Here is a 13,680-nt window from a genome sequence, read left to right on the forward strand (position 1 = left end):
CACCAGATTGGTCAGGCACAATCTGCCCTTGGTGAAGCCATACTGGCTGTCTCGAATCACCTCCTTATCTCGTATGTGCCTTAACATAGCTTCTAGGAGGATCTGCTCCATCGTCTTCCCAGGCACACAGGTGAAGCTTACCAGCCTGTAGTTCCCCAGGAAGTTTTGCAGTGCTGAGTGAGCTTTGATGAATCCGTGTTTTGATTGCTCCGTCCTTGTTACTGTTTGGTCTTTGACACTATCAGGCTTATATGTTTGGGAGTGCTAGTTAGTTAAAACCTATGAAGTATAGAGGCACCTGTAATTCTACTTAGCAACCCTCCTGTATCACAGCATAGTGGACATCAGAGCACAAAAAAGCCAAGTAACTCACTCGCTCATGGCAAATGCTCTGCTGCAGATGTGAGGACAGAAGACAGCAGAACAAACTTCACCTGTACTGCAGAGCACTGGCCCTGTCTCCTCGTGATTCTGGTTTGTAGGTGGTTCCTACAAGACAAAACCAGTCTCCTGGTTTACTTGGTTTACTCAGGTAAACCAAGTTTACTCAGGACAGCAGCTTGCTTTCACACAAAGGTGAAAGGTTTTAGACCTGGTGGTGTACAAAGAGTGGTAAATATTTCTTGCGTGCTAAACCTTGTTATGGTCAGACAGTAGCTCTAAGTCCTATGAATCCCAAGTAGCCAAGCTGGCTTTATTAACAGCACAGTTAGAAGCCAGGTCACAGCTCCCTGCAAGGAGCTGTGTTTCCATGCAGCACTACCCTGCTCCCAGCCCTCCACCTGCAGAAGGACCAGTAGTGAATGCCACATGTCCTGGAATAGAGTTGCTGCGCATCTGCTCCGTGTGTTGCTGTGAGTTTATTGTGCAGCCTTGGTATATTCAGTAGAGAAACACTCAAAGGTATTTCACAATTACCAGTTTATCCCAGGTGAAATCAAATGAGAACTGTAAATCTGGAAAGTAAACAAGATGGGAACTTCTATTTCCTTACATTTTTTGCTATTGTAAAACTAAAGTAACAGATTTCTTCTTCCTGAGTTTTGTTCTGACCCTGAAATTGAGGATGTTGGGCAGGAAATGTGAGAGGCATGGTTCCAGAGATGGAGAAACACATGCCTCGAGGAAATCCGTCTGACAACTGCCCCTGCCTGCTGCCTTGCATATTGTCATTGTGAATGCAGAGAGCTGATGGAACAGGGACAACAGCCACAGGTTGAGTTTTGAGTTTTGTTCCACATCCACACCTGTTAAGAATTCCTACGTTCTAGATCTTTGATCTAGATCTAGATCTCCTAAATCCTAGACTTTTTAAAGCTCACATCTAAACAGGTAGTAATAAACAGACTGCCTTGCTTAAAGGTTATTCTTCTTTAGTTGTCATGCATATTATATATGCAACTTAATAACTGTGTGCAAATTCCAGACTAAATCCACTACAAAAAATCTAATTGTGAAGATTACTGGACTCAGTAATAAATCAGTTTTAGTTTTTACTGTAACTAAGAAAGAAAATATTTTCTTTCTGTTTATGCTTTTGACTTATTTTTATTCTAGATCTAGCAATTCAATTGTTTGGATGACACTTCAAAAAAAAAGGTTCCTTGCAACCATTGACAGTGTTGAGATGAGAGACAGAGGCAGCTACAGAGAACAACTTCAGAGGACAGAGCTGTGAGAACACAAGGAAACAAGCAAAATGTGGAGTAGTCTGGGCAAGTGCAAGGTGTCCCTTTGTGTGCCAAGTGGGACAATTATCAATTGTGTGGGTCATGAGAAAGGATTTGTCCTCCAATTGGTTCCAAATTGCTACCTAGAATAGGTGGCTGCAGCTTATTTCCAGAGTTTGAGTTTGCCTGGGTGTTCCAGCACACTCCACAAGGCAGTGCAGTGTAAATTAAGGTAGCACAGTGGGGTTCACCCTTGTTTTCTGGAGAGGAAATGCATCAGAGATGAAATTGGCCTTCAGGTCATAGTAAGTGTGAGAAAGAGGACTGAATTCCGTAACACTTTTCTGGTCTAAATCTGGAATAACAATTGCTTTAAGGCAGGTATTGTTACATAGATGTGCTGTAAGGGGGTTGCATTTACATGTCCAGTTGTAATCGCCGTGCAGCAGACTTTGACCCAGGCTGTGTGCAGAGCAGTACATGCAGGTGCATTTCAGGTGCTCCGTGGCTCTATTTCCTTCAAACAAGGAAGAAGGGTGTAACAATTCCCATCCGAGGTTTTGCATCCACTTCTAGAGCATCTCAGGAAATTAAACTTTAGATTAACCTAGATGACTTCTCTCTCATAAATTTTGTTTAAAATTTATAGATAGCTTCAGTTATCTACTGTTATCTCAGTGTCTGTTACTATCTCAAACACCGCTTCTCTTTGCTTTGTGTGCCACGGGGCTTTCCCTTCTACTTCCAGTGAAGGAAGTCCAGAGCTTTATACAGCAGTGTGTTTGCAGTCTCATCTATCTACTCATTAGTGTCTTACGTAATATTCATCTTTATCATAAACATGGTAATCCTTTTGCTTCTACATCGCAGGTTCAACAGTGACCACTCTTGATTCATATAACTCACAGCAAAGCCTCCATCTGTCTCATGGATTATAGATCTAAATTGGTAACTATCGCTTGCTCGCCATACTTATTAGAAGTTTTGTTAACTGCTCATAGTGTGTTTTCTGCTTCTGATAAATCTCTCCTGTAGCCCTAGCATATAAGACCTTAAGGTCACGGCCTTATTTCCTGTATGAGCTTTCGTCTCAGGACAGCATGTATTGGCTGTAAAATCCCATTAGTACATAGAGATCTAATTCAGAATTTAGTTTAAGTCATGAAATGGAAAAAAAAAACCAAACCCAACACTTCTATTTTTTCAGACAATAGAGCACATAAAGGAGTGGGTTTTTATAATAGAGAGTTAACTTACTTGTGCAGCTTGTGATCTGGAATATTTTTAATGTAGACATACTTCTTAATACTTTCTTGGGAAAACAAACAAACAAACAAATTATTAATAAGTCTATTGAAAAGAGGTTATGCTGCATGTGAGTAATGTCTCCTGTGGATTGCTGCTCAGTCCTGAACAGAAGGGGTGAAGAAGCCTTCTGGTTTAGCTGCTTTTTTGTTTCTTCCCTACCATGTGCCTAACAGCATGGTTTCTGTCATCATTTGTATCATTCTTAGAGCTCCTGACCGCGTTCCTGTGAGCCTGGGCAGACTGCTGATCTATTAGTCCCTAGTCGAGAGTGTTGACTTCAATACTACGTAATTCTTTTTTCTGCCTCTACCTTTATTTAGCCTCACTATTTTTGCTTTTAAGTGAGTATATCTGGTGATCTTTTTCTCTTCCTTCCACGTGTGTCAGTGACTGTGGATGGCCAGGAGTCAAACAGGTACAGCTGTGCTTGTGACTGTGCCTCCTCTTGTTCCACGCTGTTACCGCTCAGTCCTTTTAAATCATGTACTGCCTTTTTTTCTGTTCTTTGTTGGCTGATCCTGAGTGCAGAAGCAGTAAGATGGAAGTAAGAAAAAGGAGGTTATGTCTCTGGAAAAAGGATGATTTGATGATGACAAAACAGTTAAGCAATCGTTTTTAAATTGCCACTGGTATATAAACACAAAGCATTTGTGGTAAACGTCAGTTTGGGCTTTAGACATAAAGCAGTAACAAATATTAAAAGATGCTGCAGCTGTCAGAATTGCACAGCATGTGTAGTATAGAGAGTGCATACAGGTTGATCAAGTTAATACTTCAGATATTTCTTTCTCTGTAGTTTTAAGTGCCATCGATGCGAACCTATTTTGTTGTTAAGAGGGGTGGCTGAGGGCAGGCAAGGAGACCCTCCCAAAGGCAGGAGAGACACTGACTGAGAAGGGTGTTCTTTGGTGGCTAATAAGCTCTGATTAAGATTTTGTTGTACGAGTTTGAGGCTGAGATGCCTTAAGTTGCACTAGGAGAGGTTCAGGTTGGATAATAGGAAAGATTCCTTCTCAGCAAGACTAGTGATGCAGTGGTACAGACTGCCCCATGAGGTGTTGGGGTCACTGTTCCTGGAGTTGTTCCACAATTGGGGCAACGTGGCACTGAGGGACACAGTCAGTGGGCTTGGGGGCTGGGTTGGGGTTGGACTGGGTGATCTTAGAGGTCTTTTAGCACTGTAATGATTCGATGAACTTCCTCTCAGTGGCTTAGCGACTGCCATCCCACTGCTCAGTGCCCTCTGCTTGGCTCCCCAAGTTGTGCTGCATCAGGAGCTGAATCAACTTCAGAAGCAGCCCAGCAGAACAGGAGAAATAAAAGAGGAATTATTTTCAGCTGGGATCTGCCTGTTCTCTGAACGAGCTCATTGTGGAGTCCTGACAAGGAAAAGCCTGAAGCAACAAGAGAGTGAGAGAAAGGTTGGGATGAGGATTAGGAGAAAGAAATTGGGAGAATTGGCTTGATGATTTGAGCACAAATTCTGGGGCAGCCCTTTGAAGGCTTTCAGCTCGAATGCTTGTTGAATGCAGCTTCAATAATGATGTGCTATCAGGAATTAGTATTGCTGTCCTTGCAGTTTCACTTCAGTGATCAGAGGAGGAGGAAGCAAAAGTCAAATTCGAGCAAGGAGGTGGAATTCTCTTTGAAATGTTTGTGCTCCAGCACTGCCTGTGATGTTACAGAACCTGCAGCACCTCGTGCACAGCCCAGCCACCAGCGCCAGGCAGCGAGAGGTGTGCTTCTATGGCAACTGCGCTGCGTCCTCTGCAAGTATCCTCTGATCTTATTTTCTGCATTGTGCCTCTAACAAAGCTGCTCCAGCTGGTCGCCTTCTGCAATTGGTTTTTTAACTGGGATTGGAGAGTGGCATTTGTAGCCAGGTATGCTTTTGATTAGAGCAATCTAGGGGGGTAATGGAAGCAGCAGTGTATCATTTAAAAGAATGGCTTGGAGTTTGCAGGTGGTTTCCATAAAGGTGGTAATAGGAAGAAGACACTGATGGGTGGAAAACTATCTACCTCTAAATCTTTAAATTGCTCAGGCTTTTAGTAATGAAGTCTTCTCGTTTTTCCACTCACGGAGACTTGAAATGGAGGAGTGGAGATTTTTGGTTGTTTTTTTTTTTTCTTGTTATCAAGTGCAGGTGCATCGTCAATGGTACTTGTGGAATTACATCTCTGTATGAGGAAAAGAAGTTATTCAGAGAACTTTGCATTGTTTTTCAGCTCAGTGATGGCACAAATCAACTAATCTGGATTCCTAATTTCTGCAGCTGAGACTTCTGAGATTTGAGCTGAGGCAGTGAATGTGTGTGCCTGAGTGTGTGTGTCACCTGGATGCTGAGATGTGTTAGGAACTACAGGAGATGAATAGAAGAGCACTTTTCTGATGTGCTGGTGAGAAGAAAATTTGTACTTGGGTTGTTTTGGAGCGTTTGCAAAGCACTGACTAGCAGCTGAAGTTAAGAACTGTGTGTATCAGGGCTGGATTGTATCCTGCAGAGAACTGCTTGTGGGAAGACGTGACTGCAGTGCAGCTGTTGGGTATCAAGCTGCTGCTGGAGCTCTTCAGAGCTGTCCTCACAAACACAACCTGTGAAAGGTCTGTGTGGGAATGTTGCAGGTGTGTAATCAGAGATAAAGCAAAACCAACTCAGTTTAAACTTAAATAAAACATGCACAGCAATTTGTTTCCCCTCTGCTGGGAACTTAATTTAAACTGGGATATCAGCTTAACCTGGCTTTTGGACAGTGTTTTGGGTTTAAGGCTTTTTAAATACAGTGGAAATTAATCACTTTTTTCAGCAAGTGAAATCCAATGTGTGAGTGAGATTTGATAAGAAAGTGGACAAGCAGCTGCTTATCAGATCTGAGCTGCTGTTGCCCCTGTTTGCAGGGAGCCCTGACTGCTTATAAGGACCCAAACCTTCATCTGCTTGACAGCGGATTGATTTTGAAACAGCCTCAATGATCAAAACTGTGGCTTGTTGCAGGGTGCAACTTCCTTCCTCTCCTCTCTGTCAGTTAGTTCAGTCTGTTTCCTTGTCTTCTGCTATGGTACAAATAGGGGTGGAAAAGGCAGAGGTTTGTCTTCTCCTGCTGAGTGCTGCAGCTATGAAGCTATAGAGAAGCCCAGGTTTGCTTGGTGAGCTGAGGCTGTGTTGAGGTTTCAGACTCTGCAATTACTTTTTGGTTTCTGAATCCAGTTTAGGATCACAAGAGGATGAGGAGTCTAAGGCTGCATCTTTCATCTGTGTTTTCTCATGTTCCCCAACTCTCTGCTCCCTTTAGATGATCTAAAGAGATCATGTACCTTTAGAAATACTGCCTGCAGCATTTTATCACGTTCTGTTTAATTGCTGTCTTGGGAATAAGTAGCTCTTGGATGGATTTGAGGCTGATAGCTAAAATTTCTTTTGTCAACTGTTTCATCTTCTCCTGTTGCCAAGGTTTTATATATATATATTTTTCTTAATCTGTAAATATGGAGGGTAAAACTTTCGTAAGTATAAAAATGATGGTGGTGCATGAGCTAAAAATGCAGATTTTCCCTAGCAGTCTTTAAAAAAAAAATAAAATTATTTAGTTTCACCTGCCTCACTGGCTGCTCCACAAACAGCATAGCTGGATGCAATGTCAGAGATTTTAGTTCTTGTTGCACTACTTATTTATGGGAGCAACAGAGATGGCAAGCTGCCACTGGAGTAAAGAGTGCTGTTTCCCCAGTACTATCAGAACAGTCTGCAGTATCCATCTGTTAGTCTCCTACATACAGAGCAGTGCAACAGGTGTATTTCTTGGGTCTGGAGATCTTAGAACCAAGAGAGGATAGCAGAAATTTACAGGCATTATTTAAAAGAAGTTTTCAAGGTATGTTACTCTTCCTTTAGTAGATGTAGTGCTTAAGTCATTAGAAAGAAGAGAAGCTGAACATATGGTATGCAATTAAAGGAAACAGGTTCTGAATTGTCCCTTTACAATGTTTGTCATTTTTTTTTTTCCAGATGGCTTCAGTAACAGATGCCAGATACAGGCAGAAAGATACTTCGGATCAGAACTTTGATTACATGTTCAAACTCCTGATCATTGGGAACAGCAGTGTGGGTAAAACATCCTTCCTCTTCAGATATGCTGATGACACTTTCACGCCAGCCTTCGTCAGCACAGTAGGAATTGACTTCAAAGTGAAAACAGTTTATAGGAATGATAAGCGGGTGAAACTGCAGATTTGGGTAAGTGCCAGCATTTTCAACAATATCTCATACTAAACCCAGCAAAGACGGGACAAAACTAGCTTGCTTGGAGATTAGATTGTTGTTATGAACAACAAAATCTGTATTAATATGTTTCGTGTGGCTTTTTTTTTCTTTTTATTCCTGCAGCATAGCTTTCTCTTCTTAAGTTCTCTTTGTGTTGCTGCTTCAGTTGACTGATAAGACTCTTGATTTTGGTCTTAAGCTGATGCTTTTCAGTGTCAGGGGTCAATGTATTACTAAACTGAAGCAAAACCCAAAGCAAATCATTAGCCTTTTCATAGAACCTTTTGAGTGAGCTCTTGTAGGTAAAAAAAAAAAAAAAAAAAAATTCAGTGAGCACTGAGTGAGTGATCTGTAGACAGAGCTTCTGCTGTCACTTTTATACCCCTTGAATAAGGCAGTGGGACCTTCTTGCCTCAGAGATATGCTTCAAACTGCCTTGACAGAAATGGCTTCTTGGTGAATCAAATGGGAAAAGAGTTTGTGCAGGTGAGCTAGAGGGCCCGTCTGCTCATGGCTCCTTGCCTGACATGAATGACAGCCTTCTGGCCCAGTTTAAAGAAAAAATAAATAAAACGTTCCTGGGCTTCAGAGTTCCAGAGTGGAGGATCGAGGCCCAGCAATTGTGTCAAGTGTGTTCTTTCATTCTATAGAGTTGCAAATGACTTCAGTCGCATTTGTACCATAGTGTTTGTCCTGACAGTCCTTAACTCTCTGTGTCCCAATGGATTATAGAGTGTGTTTAAAAAAAAAAAGCCCAAGCTTGCATTGACCTATTTCAGAGTATCATGGGGCTCCAGCTGCAATTCCAGTTAGCAAGATTCTTCTGTTTATGTAAAAAGAAAATATTTGAAATAAGATATCGGGCTGCCTTTCTTTCAAATGATTTCCTGGAGCTAGCTCACCAACATGAAACAGCTGTTTTGTGGTTTCTCCCACAGATTTAAGCTTAAAGGTCAGAATTGAAGATTAGTTGAAACTGTATAGCATTTCTACCTAAACCCTATCACAGCCAGCTAAGGTCAGTCTTCTAATTGAACTGTGAAGCTTGATTTTTATATTTGATCTCTTATTACTGCATCTAAATCACCCTTTTCATTGTGACTATTTTGAATCCAGAGTGAGAATCTACACTGCAGAAATGTATTATTGTTTACTGCAACTGTATGATTCATTTTATGTGTTGCTGGGTGTTGGAAATATCCAGATAATTTTTGTCAGGATGGTATCTCTGATACAAGCAGATTTTATTTGCGATCGCAGTGGCAGGCGTCCAGCAAGCAGGAGCAGCCCTAAGGCCACAATGACAGCTTTTCTGCCTTGTTTCCCCCTTTGCCATGTTTGAGGATTTCAGGCAAATCCTTAATCCAGGTAAAAAACCTTAAACTTAAGAAAAGATATGCCAGGCTGATTCCTTTGTAGGTGCAAGCTGCAGAAGCTGTGATACTGGAGTTAACCAGCAACACTATTGATTTAAAATTTATGTTCAGTAAAAGGTTCATGTAAGTGCTTGATAGTTTCCAGACTGACTTGTGCTCTTCTCTATTTCCGTGTTCCTTGTGTGGATCCATGATGTGAGCTGTGGTTTAAGGACCTGAAACAGAAACTTTGTGTTTACTGCTCAAGGACAAAAAAACCCACAAAAAACAACAAAAAACAACCCCACGGAAAACGTTATTGAAACTTATTTGCTCCCTTCCTGTCCTAATTGCAATTTCAGTGTGTTGTTCTGGTTGCATGTAGTAGCATTGGAGCCAGTAGCGTACCAAAACTACGTTCCTGTGTGCAGGAATGAGGAATCTTTCTACCAGCCTGTCCACTGATTTACTTTTTAAAATGATTTACAACTGTTATTGAGTTTCTGTGTGTGTAGTTACCTTTAATGCTTTATTTTACTTGTAACTTCCCAGTTATGTTGGCTTCTTACCGTTGGTAAGTCTGAACTGAATCAGATTTAATCTGAAACTAAGAAAGGAAAGAGAAGGTGCAGATCTTTAAATGAACCTTTTCAAATGTCTGCATAAAAGCAAGAGAGGAGCATTTCTAGGATCACTGCTCTGAGCAGCCGCCTCTCAGTCCGTGGGTGCCTGCAGGTCTCTGGGAAGTGGATGCAGCTGCAGCATGCTCAAGGGGCTTTGCACAAGCAAGCTGGCTTTATGTCATGTAAATCTCAAGGCTGGGGAAAGTTCCCATGTCTGTCCTGCGCCACAGTGCAGAATGATCAGTGATCTTTGGGACTTCCTGCGTTGACTCTTGCCTGTGCTGGTCAGAAAAGCAGGATGTTTGGGTGCAGGGCCCAGCTACCTGGAGATCCTTGGCTTTTCTTACAGGTAGGGAAACCTTGTACTGCTTCAAGTGCCAACCTGTCAGGTATCATGATCAAAGATGAGAACTGCACTGTTTAATTTTAACATACTGGGCCTTTCACTTTGACATTAAATTCTCAATTACTCAAACTGATATTTTAAAAAGGCTTCTTACCAGTTGTGCCACTGACTGAGTGCCCTGGGAGATGACCTGTTTGTTTGAACAGACTTGAAAGGAAACTTTCTCTTGAGTTGGGGATGGGAGGAATGGGACCCATCAAAGGTATTTGTGGTGTGATAGCTCTGCTGCCAGAGAACAAAACAGTAAAATGCTCCTGAGAGGGATCATAGGGGATAGTTTTGTTGTTTTTTTTTTTTTCTTTAAAAGAGAACTGTAAGATCACTTGATTGTGCTTTAATTTCAAATCTTTCATGTCTTGCTTTGGTGATTTTGATATAAATTGCATAAAAGCCCTTTACTGAGGAAGTTCACATTGTAGCTGGATGAGGTTTGCTAATTATCCCTTCTAAATTAAACTATTATTTATGTAAATATATTAATATTATGTAGAGTTTCTAATATCTGCATAAATATAGTTCTAGGATTAGACACTTTTTACAGCACTGCCAGCTGTAATAATAGTTCCACATAAAACATCTCCCTAACTATATATTTGGGAGCTGCTTTATTATCCCTCTCTGTATGTGTGCTGTACACATGGCTACTTTTGTTCTTGACCATTGGTTTTGTTTTCCCAGAGCTGCTAGTTAGTAATCACAAAGGAAAGCTGTTACAATTTCAGATATTCATTTTTTTATTATGAGTAAATCTCAAAGGCAGCATTATTACATCCTTAGCAAACACATACAGTTCCCACTAAATGCAGTGCTCGGGTTGCCTAGCAGCTAGACAGGGCCACTGGCCAGATGCAAGTGGAAGCAAGGTGAATGAGTAAAAGGTTTTGGCTTCAGGTGAGAGCAGTGAAAGATTTGTTTTTCTTTTTCCTTCTGCACATTTTGATGTCTACTGATAATGACAGCAGATCTTTAGAGCAATGTTGTGCTGAGGGGACAAAGTCTGGTCCTTCGCGCTGGCTCAATCTAGGTTAATTCCATAGCTCCTTGCATAGCAATGTAGATTTACTGATGGAGAATCAGTGTCAGTGTTGAGCTCCAAACATCTGCACACCGTGCCACTTTGGGCACAGCATGGTGAATGATTTGTGTGAGGAATTTCATTGAGCTTTGTTGTACTTACAGCACCCTACACAAGTCTCATTTTTGTTGCGTGTGCTGTAAGTATATAAATGTGATTAATAAAAAACATAACTAAATACAGACTTTGGCAGCTGGTATCACAGTTGAAATTATTTGCAGCCCCCTTCTTAAGTAATTTCAGGCTAAATTTAACTTCAGATTGAAAGGCAAAAAGGATGTGCTGTTCAGAGACAACATTGGTCCCTTTCAAATAAGTCTTGATTCTATGATACAGACTACAGTATGATTTTTTTTTTTTAAGGTGCTGCTTATCAGACTTAAACTCCTAGGATGAGTACAGCTTTCTCTTTCCCATTAACAAAACTATTTCTATGGCTTAATTGCTGAAACCTGCAGGGGTCTGTGATGCTGGGGTGGATGTCTGGGACATGTGCTCTGGGGAAGAGGGTACAAAGCACCATTGCTCTGTATTTTTGGGAAGGATCTTTACCAACAGAAATATGACAACTGTTAATTATGCTGCTTGGCAGTTACCATTACAACACAGGAAAGTGTAAGCCAAAATAAAGGCCATGCTGTGCAGCCATCTCCAAGGCAAATATGCAGTGTTTTAAAAAAGCTTTTTGTGTCAGTTGTTGCCTGGATGACGGGATGTTGCTGTGCAGCTCTACTCACAGGGTAGAGATTCTAGAAAGTAACACTGGTAATGAGGTTCACCCTTTCATTTAAAGGAGGTAAATTTAGAACGCCATCATACTTGATTGTAAATTTTAATGTTAATTGCACACTTAAGCTGACGCTGATTATGCATTTCAGATGAGAGAATCATCTATTCCCCTGGCATCCTATTTCCATCTCGTTTTTGATAAGATCCTTATTAGTACTGGCTTTAAACTCTAGTGCTTGCACAAAGCTTGTTTCTAAAAAAAGATGAGTTCTGTAACTTTAATGTATAGATGGAATAGTGAAGGATGTCTCTAGAGATCTGATGAGCCTGATTCTGTCCAGTGGGTTCACAGCTGTTGTGAGATCCTCTGTTTTTACATATAAGGCAAAGAACTAAAATGGGTGAAGTTATGCTAGTGAAAAAATAACGTTCCTTCTTGTAAGGGAGGCGAGGGTTGTATCTTATCTGCAGCACTGGGGGATTAATGGGTCCCAAGAAGAAAAGTCATCATGGCTGATTGGCCATGAAGCACTGCTTCTGATGTTAAAACACAGTGTAGAATATCTGACCAGAGAAGAGGTACTGAAAGTGTAATTCAAACCACGGTCTTGGTTATACCTCAGTAGTGATGCTCCTGCTTTGGGAAGGACTTGATGCTCGTGCCACGCTGAATGTTCTTTAGAATTAGATTTAAAACCGTGCTAAAAGGGAGAGATGGAAAAATGTAGTGATAAAAACCTTCACAGTTCATTTTTCTACTCGCTTAAAAAGGAATAAAGTCTTTTTGCTATTGTTTTTAGAGGCTCTTGAATTTGCTTAACAGCCTAAGCTTGCTGAGCAGGGCATTCCTACGTTGGCATTTAAACAGCTCTTCAGGTTTATTTCTGTTTACAGTTAATCACCTCAATCCCATTGTTATCTCATTAGATCTCTGTGTTACAGCAAAGGCCAAATTCATCGTCAGCCTGAGCTGTGATTCAGTGGAGTTATTCCAGTTCACAGTATTGGATTTCACCTCGTTGCAGGGCATAATATGTTTGTGTGCTACACTTTCGCAGTTATCAGGAATATGGAGTATTTGACCCTGTTTGGTGCCTTTCAGGAAAATGAAAGTTGCAATACTGCATTCAGAGGTGCTGTGCTGTATCCAACTGCAGGTGGTCCAAACTTTTAGCTCTTTCATAGAGGGAAGGGGCTGATGTCAACTTCTTGCCCAGTAGGGGGAAAGCTTTGTTTGGGAAATCTCAGGTGGAGTTCTTCAGTGTTGAAAGGACAGAGGTGTTTCTGGCCCCCTGACATCCACATGTAATGCTTTTACAGCTGAAACCAGAAGGGAGATTTTTGGTGCCTTCCAGTAGAATGAGCTGTCATTTTACAAGGGATTTAGACTTGTGTGACTCAAAATGTTTTCCCGTGGTGCCTGTCTGGTCAGAATCACTGCTGTTACAATGTTATGTGAAAGATAAAACTGTGAAATAGTGACTAGACACATCTGTTTAAATATGCTTGGTTACATTGTGACTTGGTTACAAGACAGAGCTGTGGATGGAAGTTACCTCTTCTCACAGTGCTTGCATCAAGTAAGCACGTACTTAACCTGTATTGTATTTTTGGTCAGTAGAGAAAATGCAACTACTTATTGAGCTTAGTCACATTTGTACCTTTCATGCATTGTGTTGTCTACAGTACTGTACATGCGACACTTATGAGTAGGCTGAAAGGCTGAATTTAGAGACAAAAACACAGGACCTGGTTTTGAGGTGGGAGCAGTTGTACTCTGTAGAACAAGTGGAGTATATGCACTAACAGTGGGAACTTCTTCAGTTATTTTCTGCTGTCTAGCTCTTTTAACATCATTCTGACTCATTAAACAGCATGAATTAAGCTTCCTGATATTGACCACTGTTTTTCTGTTCTTCTGTCAGCAAGGACTATGCTTAGTCATGGGGAGGGAAGGTCATATGCATAACCCTGAAGCATCTGTTGAATTATTGGAAAGAGGAATGAGCGGTGATCCCTCCAGCACGAGGAAAATGGTGATGTTATTCCTTATCCACAACATAAAATCATCTGTTATTGTCTTTTCTTTAAACAAACAGGTCCCCAGAACACTCTTGCCTGATAACTGTAGTTAAGTTGTGCTGAAGCCTGTAGCTGGAGGTCCTCAAGACCTGCCTGGTCTTGTGCATGGGGGTGTCAGAGGGCAGCAGTGTCATGCTGTGATATTATGATGCTGACTTTGCTACTGATATG

The 13,680-nt window shown here is 41.2% G+C and overlaps 1 protein-coding gene across 7 annotated transcripts in view; it reads left to right on the forward strand.

Annotated features, from left to right (window-relative positions):
* The window catches only part of RAB3B (RAB3B, member RAS oncogene family), a 51,271-nt gene that overhangs the window by 5,251 nt on the left and 32,340 nt on the right, over nucleotides 1-13,680 (forward strand). The window contains exons 1-2 of one of the 7 annotated variants that reach the window (XM_052666583.1): nucleotides 4,323-4,861; nucleotides 6,985-7,212. In XM_052666583.1, coding sequence (XP_052522543.1) covers nucleotides 6,985-7,212 — 228 coding nt within the window. In that variant the 5' untranslated portion in view covers nucleotides 4,323-4,861. The other 6 variants (XM_052666581.1, XM_052666584.1, XM_052666580.1 and 3 more) reach the window with 6 other exon arrangements.

Source organism: Tympanuchus pallidicinctus, unplaced genomic scaffold, assembly GCF_026119805.1.
Source record: "Tympanuchus pallidicinctus isolate F22 unplaced genomic scaffold, pur_lepc_1.0 scaffold7, whole genome shotgun sequence".
Lineage (NCBI taxonomy): Eukaryota > Metazoa > Chordata > Aves > Galliformes > Phasianidae > Tympanuchus > Tympanuchus pallidicinctus.